The sequence below is a fragment of the Neopsephotus bourkii genome, unplaced genomic scaffold (genome assembly GCF_033783945.1).
Source record: "Neopsephotus bourkii isolate Nb327-2 ecotype Australia unplaced genomic scaffold, CSIRO-AGI_Nbou_v1 NB_399, whole genome shotgun sequence".
NCBI lineage: Eukaryota > Metazoa > Chordata > Aves > Psittaciformes > Psittacidae > Neopsephotus > Neopsephotus bourkii.
In genome coordinates this window covers 71,341-85,127 of record NW_026900903.1, presented here as the reverse complement: position 1 = coordinate 85,127, position 13,787 = coordinate 71,341, and the positions used below count along the sequence as shown (strand labels likewise).

Genomic DNA, 13,787 nt, shown 5'->3' with positions numbered 1-13,787 from the left:
CGGTTTTTGTGTAAGAGGACAGCAACCACATAATGAAATAATGTGACAAAGTATGAAGGTCAGTTTAAGTCTCTGTGCTTTTGTTGGTGATCCACAAGTTACACATTTTGGTTGGTTGTTCTTACATCTGCAGGATCTGAAAGGGACTGAGTGCATCAGTATAGGTAGCAGAAAAGCTAATAAAATAAAAAAAAAAGGATGGCTCAATTAAACACGCTTCTCATATTAGAAGCAGCATAAACATTTGTGAAATTTTAAGAAGACTTACTATCACAAAGCACAGTAATATATATTCTGAACGAAAATAATTCTAGATTCAGTGTTGATCCAATTAAATGTAGCATGTTTTTTGTTTTGGTTTAATTTGAGGTTTTTAGCCTTTACCCTTTATTTAATGCTACTTTTGTGTTAGTTGTGTAGTAGTAAAAGTATGGTTGAATATGTATCCTGTTCTGCGGCAGGTATGAACCTGAACACAAAGTCCTAGCTGCCTTCATTTTAGCTATGGGACAGTAATGACTGACAAGACTAAGCCAACTGCACTAATTACTGCCCCTTTTTTTGTTAATAAGAAAGAGAATAGTAGTAGAAATGCTCTTGACTACTTCTTGCTGTGGTTTTTTTATATGTTTTGAGTTACAGATCTTAACCCTCCATTTCCTAAAGAAGTGTTGGTTAATTCAGCAACTGTTACGGAGAAGTGGGTATCCAGTATACTTAAGAAGTCAAGCTTGTAATAAGTGAAGGTTGAAATGTTTTCCAGTTCTAAAACCCGTGTAGTACCTCTCAGTCAGCAATAGTATTGCTAATGTGGAACTACTGATACAAGTATGATAAGAGTCATGCTGAACAAGGACCAACATAAGTTCAGGAACACTATGGGATTACTTAATATTTTAACTTTACAGTGGTGAATGCAAAATAGTATTTGAAAGGAACTCCAAAACCTGAAGGGCATGAGACTTGAAGCACACTTTCGCATAGAGTTGCATAAATACCAAATGAAAGGTCATTTGCTTTAGTATTTCTGTTGTTGGTGACCTTCACTGGTGGAATGCACTTGCAGAAACGCAAGCTTACTTTGGCTCTGTTTTTGTGTAATGAGCCTGCAGACTCATCATTCATCATGTTTAAAACAGAGTAGACTGTGACAGCAGAAGTCTGCAGTTTGTTTTCTGCAGCTGCAGTCTCTGGTTAGTGATGAGAAATAGGTGTCTGAAGCCTTTTAGAATCTCCTGGTTCCTCTTCAGTACTCTGGTAATGGAAAAAATTGCATACTGTTTAAAACTTGGATGCAGTCGGAATTGTATTAGTGGTCATTATTGGCAAGGCATGTATTAACATGACTGAGGTGATTTGTGTTGTACAGAACAGAGATAACTACATCCGCTCTTGTAAATTGCTGCCTGATGGATGCACCCTAATAGTTGGTGGAGAAGCCAGCACATTATCCATATGGGACCTGGCAGCACCAACTCCTCGTATAAAAGCAGAGCTGACATCCTCAGCCCCTGCCTGCTATGCTCTGGCTATCAGCCCTGATTCCAAGGTGTGCTTTTCGTGCTGCAGTGATGGGAACATCGCAGTGTGGGATCTGCACAATCAGACATTGGTCAGGTGAGTCATTACTTGTTTACAGAAAACTTTGATGGAAGTTACTCTTTGGACAGCTGCATAAATATTTATCTTTTTGAATAATGGTTCATGACAGCAAACTAAATAGTATTTCTTATACAAAGAATCTGGTTTGCTACTTGAGTTGAGCAGAAACTGGTTTTGGTAGTGTCAGCCTAGTCTTGGAAGATGCGCTTCAGGGCCTGCCTAAAGGTTTGAACCATAGCATGCTGAAAGTTTGTTGGTTTTGGTTAGTTGGGATTTCTCTGCAGGTTTCTGCAGTCAGCAGTTTTGCTAGTTTGTGGTTGGTGTAGACTGAACATAACTTAGGGAACTCTTTGAGCTATGTTCCTTTGTCTTAAGCTTTAAGTAATAAAGAAAATTTTCAGTTCATATTCATAAATTCGTAAGTATTAAAATGAAACTTAAAAAAGCAGTTCAAACAGGAAAGCATAAAGAAATGATATTAGGTCACTCATGAAAAAAGCTATTTGAGCTTTTTGGGGGAATTTTAGCTCTAAAAGTTTTAGAGTGGGTTGCACAGAGAACAAATGGATTGCCACGTAAGTTATTTTTGAAATCTTTTGTTAGACCTTTGACTAATAAATATATTAGTAGAAGATTAACATTTCTGGCAGGTCAGTATCCAGTATTAGTGCTCTGACAGAGAAAGGAAAGATAGTTGTATGTGAAATGGCTTTGAGCAACTAGCTGTGTAGTTCATGACAAGAAAAATTTTGGTTTATGCTTACCAAAGTAGTAGTGTTATACACTATTATGATGTCCTGGGTTCAGCAGTAGCAGTCATTATTCTCCTTCTTAGTAGCTGATACAGTGCTGTGGTTTTGACTTTCAGCCTGGGAACAGTGCTGATAACACCGATGGTTTTAGTTGCTGCTCAGTAACATTTACTTTGACCAAGGACTTTCTGAGTCTCATGCTCTGCCAGGGAGGAGGGGAAGCCAGGAGGAAACAGAGACAGGACACCTGACCCAAACTAGCCAAAGAGGTATTCCATACCACAGCACGTCATGCCCGGTATATATTGGGGGCAGTTACCCGGAAGGGCTAGATCACTGCTCAGGTCGAGCTGGGAATTGGTCAGCGGGTGGTGAGTGGTTGTATTCTCTTCCCTTGTTAATTTCCTCATCATTATTATTGTTGGTGGTAGCAGTAGTGGGTTTGTGTTATACCTTAGTCACTGGACTGTTCTTATCTTAACCCGTGGGAATGACACTCTTTCGATTCTCCTCCCCATCCCTCTGGGAGCAAGGGAGAGGAAAGAGGGGAAGTGAGTGAGCGGCTACATGGTTCTGAGTTACTGGCTGGGCTTAAACCATGACACTTCTTTGTGGCACCCAACGTGGGGCACGAAGTGTTGAGATAGTAGATCTAACCTGAGTGTGTCTAATCGTGTTTGATAGCCATTCATTCTTTTGGATTAATAGTCACTAGTCACAATGCTGATTTATTGGCTCTCAAAGTTGTTGCTCTTGATCTCACAGTTTCAGCATGTCGTACCTTACTTACAGCCGGTATTTGCTGTGTGTCTATCGGCTGGAAGCCTTGGGCTAAGGTTCTTGTTTCCCTGTACTTTATGGTAATGACTTAAAATGCAATAGGATCATTGATCATGAAACTGATCTGGCTTGCTCCCAGTGAGGTCACCACCTCTGTACTTTGGGAGGTATATAATAGAAGTGCTTAGCAATTACACATCTTTTTTCTACTCCTTGTGTGATCAGCCCATGAAGGAGACCTGCCTGCTGGTTCTGATGGAGATCACCATGTTGGCATGCATACAGAGTGTGTTTTACGCACAACCATTTCATCTGATCTCAAGAATTAAGCAGAGTCGGGATTGGGCCTTGTCTGGGGTTAGATGACAATATAGGAGAACCAAGAGATTTTCCCCGAGGCTGGACAGTCATGAATGGCAGGGTGTGTGGGACAGTATGGGAAGTTTCTAGGCCAGTGGGCCCCTCCAGGGCTTTGGAACTTCACCACTGAACAAGTGCAAAATCCAGAAAAATTAGTAAAACACTTAAATGAGGTGTGTTGTCATCCTGATCATACCAGAGACGGACAAATCATGGTAACGTACTGGGGCTTGGCCTGTGCTTACAGGGCCCTTTCAACACTATCCAGCACCTTCAAAGGGAAAAAATGTCCTTGCATCTGAGGGCAAAGCAAGAGACAATGCAGGTACTCCAGCTCCAAGCACAGCAGCTACACCAGCCCCAGCAAAAGTACAGCAGCTACTCAAACTTTGACTGCAACAGATAACGCAGCTGCTCCAGCTCCAAACACAGCAGCTACGCCAACCCCAGCGACAAGTACAGCAGCTATCCAAACCCCAGCAGCAGATACTTCAGCCACTCCAACCACAGTCATAATCACTGCAGCTAAACCAGAGGACCAATTTGTACTGATATCGGTTGCCCCTGTACACAAGGGGAATAGCAAAAAAAATACAAGATGAAGGAACAAGATGAAGCAGCAGTGGCAATTCACTTACTACCCTGGACAGCATCTGGTCAGGAGTCATCATCACATGAATCAGAAGAAGAAGAAGGAGGTGACTTCTCGACCTCAGACCTCAACCAAACTATGGAATGTGCAAAAAGAATTTACCCATCAACCAAGGGAGCATATCATTACCTGGTTGCTCCGATGCTGGGACAGGGGGGCTGATGGTCACGAACTTCCAGTTCATGAAGGCAGGGAAGCCCAGCCGCTGGGATCAGTTGCTAGGGGAGGGGGAATTGACAAAGCAATTGCAGGAGAGAAACAGACCCTCAGCCTTTGGAGGCGGCTCTTGGCAGCTGCGAAAGAAAGGTTTCCATACAAGGATGATGTTATGAATTGTTTGGTCAAGTGGACTTCTCTAGAAAAAGGTATCCAGTCTCTGAGGGAATCAGTCATTATAGAGATGATCTGTCACATCAAGACGAATGCCAGGGATGCACACATAGATCCAGATGAATTCAAATGTGCACGACACATGGGGTGGAAATTTACACAGAATGCACCATCATCATATGCCCATTCGCTGACAACAGTAACCTGGAATGACATAGTACCATTAACAGTGGATGAAATGATTCATAAACTCCGAGAGTTCGAAGACAATCTCACCCCTTCCATTATTTCAGCTGTGGAAAAACTGTCCCAGGAGTTCAGATAATCGAGAGATGATCTATCTGATCTATCCAGCTCCTTACATGTACCAACACACGTCTCAGCTATTAACAAAAATTGTCCTACTTCTTGAAAGAGAAGATATAGAAGGTATACGCCACAGGCCACCCTATGGTTTTACCTGCGTGATCATGGAGAAGACATGAGAAAGTGGGATGGAAAACCTACCTCAGCTCTGGAGGAACAGGTACGTGAATTGAAGAGAGCAAAGGTCAAGTCTGATCATCCCATGAAAGCTGCGGCTTCAGTCTCTGGTGAACAGGTTCCCAGATGGAGTGGAAGAGCTGATTTTACTCCAGGTCCTGTGATAAAGACTAATCCCTGTCAACACGATGTTAATCGAGTCAGTTTGCTGAGATGAAAGCCATCCAGCTGGCCTTGGACATTGCTGAACAAGAAAAGTGGCCAGTACTTTGTCTCTATACTGACTCATGGATGGTGTCGAATGCCCTGTGGGGGTGGTTGCAGCAATGGAAGCAGACCAACTGGCAACACAGAGGTAAACCCATCTGGGCTGCTGCCCTGTGGCGAGATACTGCTGCCCGGTTGCATAGCCTGGTGGTGACGATACGCCATGTGGATGCTCATGTACCCGAGAGTTGGGGCACTGAGGAACACCAGAACAACCAACAAGTGGATAAAGCTGCTAAGATTGAAGTGGCTCAGATGGACTTAGATTGGCAACATAAGGGTGGATTATTTTAGGCCCAGTGGGCCCATGACACTTCAGGCCATCAGGGCAGAGATGCAACATACAGATGGGCCCCTGATTGAGGGATGGACTTAACAATGGGCACTATTGTCCAGGTTATTCACTAGTGTGATAATGTGCTGCAGTTAAGCAAGCTAAATGGTTAAAGCGTCTTCAGTATGGAGGATGATGGCTGAAGTACAGATATTGGGGAGGCCTGGCAGATTGACTGTATCACACTCCCACCAACCTCCAAGGTAAGTGCCATGTGCTTACCATGAGTGCGGCAACCACCGGATGGCTGGAAACATACACTGTGCCCTACACCACTGCCTGGAACGCTATCCTGGGCCTTGAGAACCAGATTTTGTGGCGACACAGCACTCCAGAGAGAATTGAATCAGACAATGGGACTCATTTCCGGAACAACCTTATGGATACTTGGGCCAAAGAGCATGGCATTGAGTGGGTATATCACGTCCCCTACCATGCCCCAGCCTCTGGGAAAATCGAAAGGTACAATGGGCTGTTAAAAACCACACTGAGAGCAATGGGTGGGGGAAATTTCAAGCATTGGGATACACACTTACCAAAGGCCACCTGGTTGGTCAACACCAGAGGATCTGCCAACAGGGCTGGCCCAGCCCTGTCAGAACTTTTACATACTGTAAAAGGGGACAAAGTTCCTGTGGTGCACATAAAGAATTTGCTGGGGAAAACAGTCTGGGTTATTGCTGCTTCAGGTAAAGGCAAACTCACTCGTGGGACTGGTTTTGCTCAGTGACCCGAATATACTTGGTGATCAATGCGGGAAGATGAGAAAGGCCGATGTGTACCTCAAGGGGATTTGATTTTAGGGGAAAACAGCCAATGAACTCAATTGTGTGCTGTTGCCTGCTGTGTAGCACTTCTGTAGCCCACCAACCAGATATCTTCAGGTCACCAGCGACAGCTCATGACTTCCCTCCAACCGTCATCCCAACAAAGAATGGACTTTGATGAAACCAGATGAGTTCTGCGGTATCGTCAGCAGGCAGCGATCCAACACTGCACACAGCCTCTCCTGCTCTGAAAGACTGTTACAAGAGATGGAGTCCAACATCATGGACCGAATGGACTCAGCAGCTTTATAGGGATTGGTCCATGCACTAAGGAATGATCTCTCTTTCTCTCTCTCTCTCTGTGGATGTATATATATGTATACATACGAGATAAGAGTGATGGTATATTGAAAATGTGGATCCGAACATGATGTGCCTGGTGTGGAATAAGGGGTGGATAATGTCCTGAGTTCAGCAGTAGCAGACATTTTTCTCCTTTTTTAGTAGCTGGTGCAGTGCTGTGTTTTTGACTTTCAGCCTGGGAACAGTGCTGATAACACCGATGGTTTTAGTTGCTGCTCAGCAGTGTTTACTTTGACCAAGGACTTTCTGAGTATCATGCTCTGCCAGGGAGGAGGGGAAGCCTGGAGGAAACAGAGACAGGACACCTGACCCAAACTAGCCAAAAGGTATTCCATACCACAACATGTCATGCCCGGAATACTGGGGGCAGTTACCCGGAAGGGCTAGATTGCTGCTCCGATCGGGCTGGGTATCAGGTCATGAGTGGTTGTATTCTCTTCCCTTGTTATTTCCCTTATCATTATTATTATTGGTGGCAGCAGCAGTGGTTCATGTTATACCTTAGTTACTGGACTGTTCTTATCTCAACCCGTGGGAGTTACATTAGTTTGATTCTCCTCCCCATGCCTCCAGGAGTTGGGGGGGGACGACAAAGTGAGTCAGCAGCTACATGGTTCTGAGTTACTGTCTGGGCTTGAACCACCACATACGAGAAGAGAGAGCCTGAATTGGGAAAGGTCATGATAATTTAAAAGTTCCAAATGGAAACAGTGAAGAATTTGCTTCGTCTGCTCTGTTTCAGTTATACTCCCTGTTTTTCAATAATTAGCCTAAATTTATATTCAGAGTTGTAGTAATGTACATGCAAATTTTACTTTCTGTTGAACAAAGAAGATATTAGCTGTATACAGTCTTCAGTTTGCCCTTTGTGTGCTTGGTCTCTGTAAAGGTGCACTCACTCTGTCTTGTGCCTGTCTTGCCTTTTAAATGCTTGCTGTAGGTGTTCCACTGCTTGCTGGCTGATCTTGCTAATTGATAACATGTGGTATTTTGAGACCAGAGCTGCAAAACAAAATGTGTGGCGTGACCTTTCTGTGGTGATTCATACACTTCATTCCCAAGCTAGTTGTCTTTTTCCCCACGCCCTCCACCTTTCACATTGAGTCACAGGACTTTTCCTAATGCGAATTGCTAATGAAAAATGCAGGAGCCTCGGAAGGCTTTTGACGAAGGATTAAGGAAGACTTGAGATGACCTTCTCATTGCTGAAAAGGAAGAATCACTGATGAGAAGGTTTTAGAACAAAGTACACCATTTAGATTTTTATGATCTCCTGCCACAGAGTATGCAACTTTGCTGACTCGGCAATGCTTGTGATTAACTATCTGGATCTCTATCTGAATCCCTTTCTATTAATATGTCTGCTTTTTATTTATCATCTTGACTTGCAGCCAAGGAAAAATACAGAAGCTGTGTTCTGAAACTGGGGGAGTTTTGTTCTTTCAGCACTTGTTTTAATCTGAGTTGTCCTAATTGCTTTTAGGTATAGTTACTGTACTTTACTGTTCTCCCAGGTTTTGTTTTTTTTTTTTTTTCTTTCAAAACCCAATCGAAAGTACTTGCTTTTGTTCAGCTAACCATCATGCAATTAATTTATCCTAGCACCTGGAAAATATTTTTGTAATACTGTTGTATTTCATGCGTGGTAAAAAGGAGGGAGGGGTTGATTTTTACCCATCAGCAGACACAGAGTGTCCAAAACTAACAGCACAACAGTGTTTACCTTGAGCTCTGGCAGGAAATCATTATTCAATCTGGTTTGTTTTATCAGGCAATTCCAGGGCCACACAGATGGAGCCAGCTGTATTGACATTTCTAATGATGGTACCAAGCTCTGGACGGGAGGTTTGGATAACACTGTCAGATCCTGGGACTTGAGAGAAGGAAGACAGCTACAGCAGCATGACTTCACATCACAGGTATACCTGGATTTTCTTACAGTGTGGGGAAGCAAGAGGGGAATGTGGGAGGGAAACATTTAGGATGAAAGCTGAGATTGAGCCCAGTGCAGCTGGCATATTGTTCCTGCTCTTCCCTTTGGCTGCTTGCAGCACAATATTTTGGAGGTTTCATATCCTGAGCTTCCAGAACAAAATGATAGCCTGACACTACTCACTTTCCCTATTATTCTAAGTTAAATTACTTATAGTCACTTGAATTTTGAACAGCAGTTTTGCTATTGAACAGTGTGAATTTATTTGGCTCTTCTCTCTTTCTCTCCCTCTCCCAGTCAATTTAATCACTGTAGAAAAAAAAAAGAGTATTTGTAGGAAAAAAAATAAGTGTGTCATTTAATTTTCAGATATTTTCCCTTGGTTATTGTCCTACTGGTGAATGGCTAGCTGTGGGAATGGAGAGCAGCAATGTGGAAGTGCTACATGTAAATAAACCAGACAAATATCAACTGCACCTTCATGAGAGTTGTGTATTGTCACTCAAGTTCGCTTACTGTGGTAAGTTGCACTGAACACAAAACTGGCAGTCAGGGGTCTAGTTCATGTTTTGCTGATTAGCTAATACGTAGTCATAGCTCATTCGGTAATCATAGAATAGTTTGGGTTGGAAGGGACCTTCAAAGATATTCTAGCCCAAACCCCCTGGAATGAGCAGGGACATCTTCAACTAGATCAGATTGCTCAGAACCACATCCAGCCTGCCTTTGAATATCGCCAGGAATGGAGCATCCACCACCTCTCTGGGCAGCCTGTTCCAGTATGCGTACTACAAGTTAATTAGCATCTCCAAAGTAAAAATGTAAGTGAAGCCTTTATGTTCCTCAGCACAGACAGGCTAAAAATTAACAGAGCACAGAGCGGTATCATAACTACAAACCACTGGGGAGGAGTCAGTGCTGTGCACCTCAAGGTGCACTTGTGGCCAGGCCACTCTCCCTAGTGGGAGTGTATCTCAGTTTCTTAGGTTATGAGTAAATATCTCTGCTTTATGAGTTCAAAGGTACTTACCAACAAACAACCATCTGTTTATCTAAAAGCTGCTGTGATGGTTGATTTGTGTGTAAAAGAACATTTCAATTTATAGAATCTAGGGATTTCCTAACATGTTAACACACTACAAAAGCATCAGTGTCCACACTGATTGTAAGCAAAAGTATGTGATTAGTAGTGAGAACTTTTACAGCAGTAATTAGATAAAAGATTTCATAGGTGTGAGTTGAAAACCCATGTGTTTCGTGTTTTTCATAGCCCTTCTGTTTTATATTCTAGGTAAATGGTTTGTCAGTACTGGGAAAGATAACCTTCTTAATGCATGGAGAACTCCCTATGGAGCCAGTATTTTTCAGGTGGGGATGATGATGGTTTTAAAGATAACTAGAACATCCAGAGTCTCAAAAGTGGACTCAGATATCTTCACTTATGTCTCTACCCAAACTGGGATGCTGAGATGAGGGTAACAGACTTTTTTTAAAATTATGTAATATATTTCTATTTTTCTTCTAGTCCAAAGAATCTTCGTCAGTGCTTAGCTGTGACATCTCTGTGGATGATAAGTACATAGTCACTGGCTCTGGAGACAAAAAGGCTACAGTCTATGAAGTTATCTACTGAAAAATATGATGGGGATATAACTTTTAAAAGTTGAACTGGGCCAAAATTGTTCTTAATTGTAGAAGTAGAAAAGTTTTGCCTTTTAAAAAGGAACAAAAGTATTGAGGTTCCAGACTTTGCCATGAACCTGCTCCAATTTTTCAAAATAGAAGGCAACATCCAGCAACTAAATATTGGCTACGTGGACCAAATGGAACACAGAGGCAAGATGGACAGATGTAGCCTAGGTTTTTGCCATAGTTTTTAAAAGCCGAGTCTACTGAAGACTGTTGGAGCCTTTTATTTTTTTTCTTTCTTTGTAACCTCATGCAAATTGTTCTCATTGCCTGATTATGGGGGATAAAGACTTTTCTGTTCCGTGCAGTTCAAGTTGCATTCTGTCCTGTGTAGAGCAGTGGTGTCTCAGATGAACTTGTTTCTTGGTTTTGCATCTTGTGATCTGTTTTTGTATTTTTGTTGAAGGTCAAACATTTGTATAAATTGTAAATATCATTAGTTTATTACAGTAAAGGCTTTAGTACCAACAACCAGTCTTCCCCCCGTCCTCTCCCCGCCCACCCTGCTTATTTAAAATTTAAAACCTTTTGGGGATATAAGTACCTTTTTAGAAGCAAAAGCAAACACTATGTATAGTTTGAAAATGCTGTCTTATTCTTTATAACTCTTCCTAGATTCCTTTATCATACTTCAAAGTAGTTGTTTTGACATATTAGGGTATCAAGTCCAGTAGAATACTGTCTTGTGCTACAGAAATCTTAAAAGGCAATTTTGTACTAATGATAGTGTAAATATAAAAATTGATCATTTCATAAAGTTGTGCAGTTTAAGTTTATTCTGATGTCCCATGGGTATGTTCTTTGGCAGATACAGTAATATGTGCTTCATCATAGTTCATTTCGTCATTTCTCTAGAAGAGGAGGTGACTTTCCTCACCTTTCGCCCTCAGCTGAACAGAATTCATACAAGAGCTACATTTCAACTAAATACATCAGAGCCTTTATTCATTAACTGAGGATGTCTGTGATTAATCAAAGTTAGATAAGTTGCATCCTTCATATTTTACAGAGAAGTGGTAGTTAAGGACCGTTTCTTTTTTAATGTCTTGTCTATGCTTAGATATTCAGGTAAATTTAATCAAATTACCAAAAGTGTTAGTTTTACAGGGAATCACTTAAAACAATGTTAAATACTTGCAGGGATGCAAGTGAAGTGGATTAACCTGAACTAAGTTAAACTCACTTATTAATTTCTTGTGAGAATATTGACAAAGGAGTATTTTGATTTTTAACTAAACTAATCCACTGTACATATTAATTAGAATTAATTTCCCTGAGTGTCCCATGTTATGTGAGCCTACAGGGTCTGTATATTTGTACTGAACAATCTTTCAGTCCTTTCCACTGTTCAATCAGTGTAACATTGGTGAAGAGCCATGCTAAGCAGCCAGTTACCAAAGCTATGCATCTTCAAGTTTTTGTGGTGTACTCGAGAAATAAATGAGGAGAGAATGTGTACATTTTATTCTAACCATGTTTTTTTCAGATCAACGAGTTCTACCACTGTGTGCTAGACAAACCTAACTATTGCACCACTGAGGGCATGCATTTCCTACATTCTGTAATTTAATTAGAATTTCCGTTGCTAAATGAGAGTACAGATGAATGAAAAGGTATCTTTGAACAAATAATTCAGATTACACAAACTGGGAGACTCATCTGTGAAGAGCTGCTTTCTCATTTTGCTAGAATTTGGCAGTGACCTATATCTGTGCTCTTTAAAGACACGTAACTAGTAAGAGACAAGGTTGACCGACAGATACATTGACTGGATAGGAAATTTCTCATCTGGGTGCAAATTTTCTATTTCCTGTCTGAAGAGACATCAGTTTTCTTCTCAATTTTCATGACCATTCTACTGAAACCAGTTTTATAACATTTAGAATCGTAATAGCCTTAATACATTAACTTTGTATTTGGAATGTAAAATGTTAACCATTCAGGATAGTCTGGTCTCCTAGGCATTTAAAATCAATGTTCTATCCATATATATCTGTATCTTTGTCCATTGCCGTGTTGTGAGTATGAAATCTGTATGAAAATGACAGCCCATCTTAGGTGGTGGTCATGTTTCTTTCACACATAATGACACAAAAAGTAGAATCATAATGCTTTTCGGTGAAATAATTGTCTTTGATATATTGAAACATAGTGAAGTGCCATGCCATTTTAAAAAGAGAAATTTTAAAAAGAGAATATGTACTAGGGTACTTGATTTTTACACTGACCATGTTTTCATATTGAAGTTTTTGCAAATGTCTGACTCTGCCAGTGATCGATCACTGTTTAGCAGTAGTGGTGAATTTGGAAGACTTGGTTTTCTGCCACAGTTCTGTCACCTTGGCTTTTACTTCATAGGTGTTCTTTTGCCTTTCTTTAAAGTTGGTATCACAGGAACCAAGAATGCAAGTATACTAACACATTGTGTAACCTTTGAGAAAAAAATCTACATTTATATAATGATTCTGCTATAATTTGCAACATAGTGGTTGTTAGGAAGGCCACACTCTTTGCAATCAGGAAGTTCAAAATCGTATCAGGAAAATAATGAAATACCTTGTCTTTTCTTGTTAGCTTCCAGAATGCACCATCAGTCAGAGAAGTTATGGAATTGGACTTTATTTATGTGTGTGAACGAATTTAATCATATTTGTACCATATATTTCTTTGAAATTAAGAATTATTTTTTTTCCCCAGTCAGACCTGCTTTAAGCTTTGGGTCTGCAAATTTCGGGATGCAGTATAGAATAGTCCTCTCCAGATGTTCTTTCAGGTTTCACTTGCAGTTTATGAAATTTTTGTCTTTCATTTGTCAAACAGTAAAGCCTGTTCCACCAGGAGATGTAATTTTTAATGAAAAGATACATTTGGTGAAATTTTGGCATGTTGGTCTATGCTGTTACATACAATATTTAAAACTAATAGAGCTTAAAACTTCCGTAAGTTCTTTCAGTCCTGTGTAAAGTAATGGACAAAAATAACTGCATATTGAATGAAGAAGCAGACCAACCCAGACCAGCATTAACAGAAAAGGCACTAGGAAAAGCACATGGAAAAAAGAGGTACATCAATAACTATGGTGCAGGTAGCTAATCTCTGTGTGTGTGTGTGTGTGTCAATTTAATTACAATCCTGAAAGATTCCTTTGATTAGACCCTTCCTGGGACAGTATTTGTTTTCTGGGTGGCCCTCACTCTTCAGAGATACTTGAATGCAGGTCTGGCAAACACTAGTGCCAGATAGAAGCAGGGAGTCTTTACAAATGATGTACTAGATGTCAGTGCAGACAGTAACTGATGAAAAGGAGATTTGTGGTAATAACAGTTCAACTGAACAAAATCCTTTGCCAGCTGTAATATATATATTTTGTTTATGTGCAGCAGGCATAACCTTTTATAAATCAGTTGCTCAGAAAAATCATGATACTATTCCACACAATGCATTTGTCTATGTCAGAATACCTCTTTGATTATAG

At 40.9% G+C, this 13,787-nt stretch overlaps 1 protein-coding gene across 4 annotated transcripts in view; it reads left to right on the top strand.

Annotated features, from left to right (window-relative positions):
- TLE1 (TLE family member 1, transcriptional corepressor) overlaps window positions 1–13,149 on the top strand; it is a 79,105-nt gene extending 65,956 nt beyond the window's left edge. For all 4 annotated transcript variants that reach the window (XM_061349309.1, XM_061349307.1, XM_061349308.1 and 1 more), the window contains 5 exons: window positions 1,370–1,617; window positions 8,462–8,609; window positions 8,993–9,143; window positions 9,915–9,991; window positions 10,149–13,149. In XM_061349309.1, coding sequence (XP_061205293.1) covers window positions 1,370–1,617; window positions 8,462–8,609; window positions 8,993–9,143; window positions 9,915–9,991; window positions 10,149–10,256 — 732 coding nt within the window. In that variant the 3' untranslated portion in view covers window positions 10,257–13,149. The remainder of the gene's footprint in view (window positions 1–1,369; window positions 1,618–8,461; window positions 8,610–8,992; window positions 9,144–9,914; window positions 9,992–10,148) is intronic.
- Window positions 13,150–13,787: the final 638 nt, after the last annotated feature.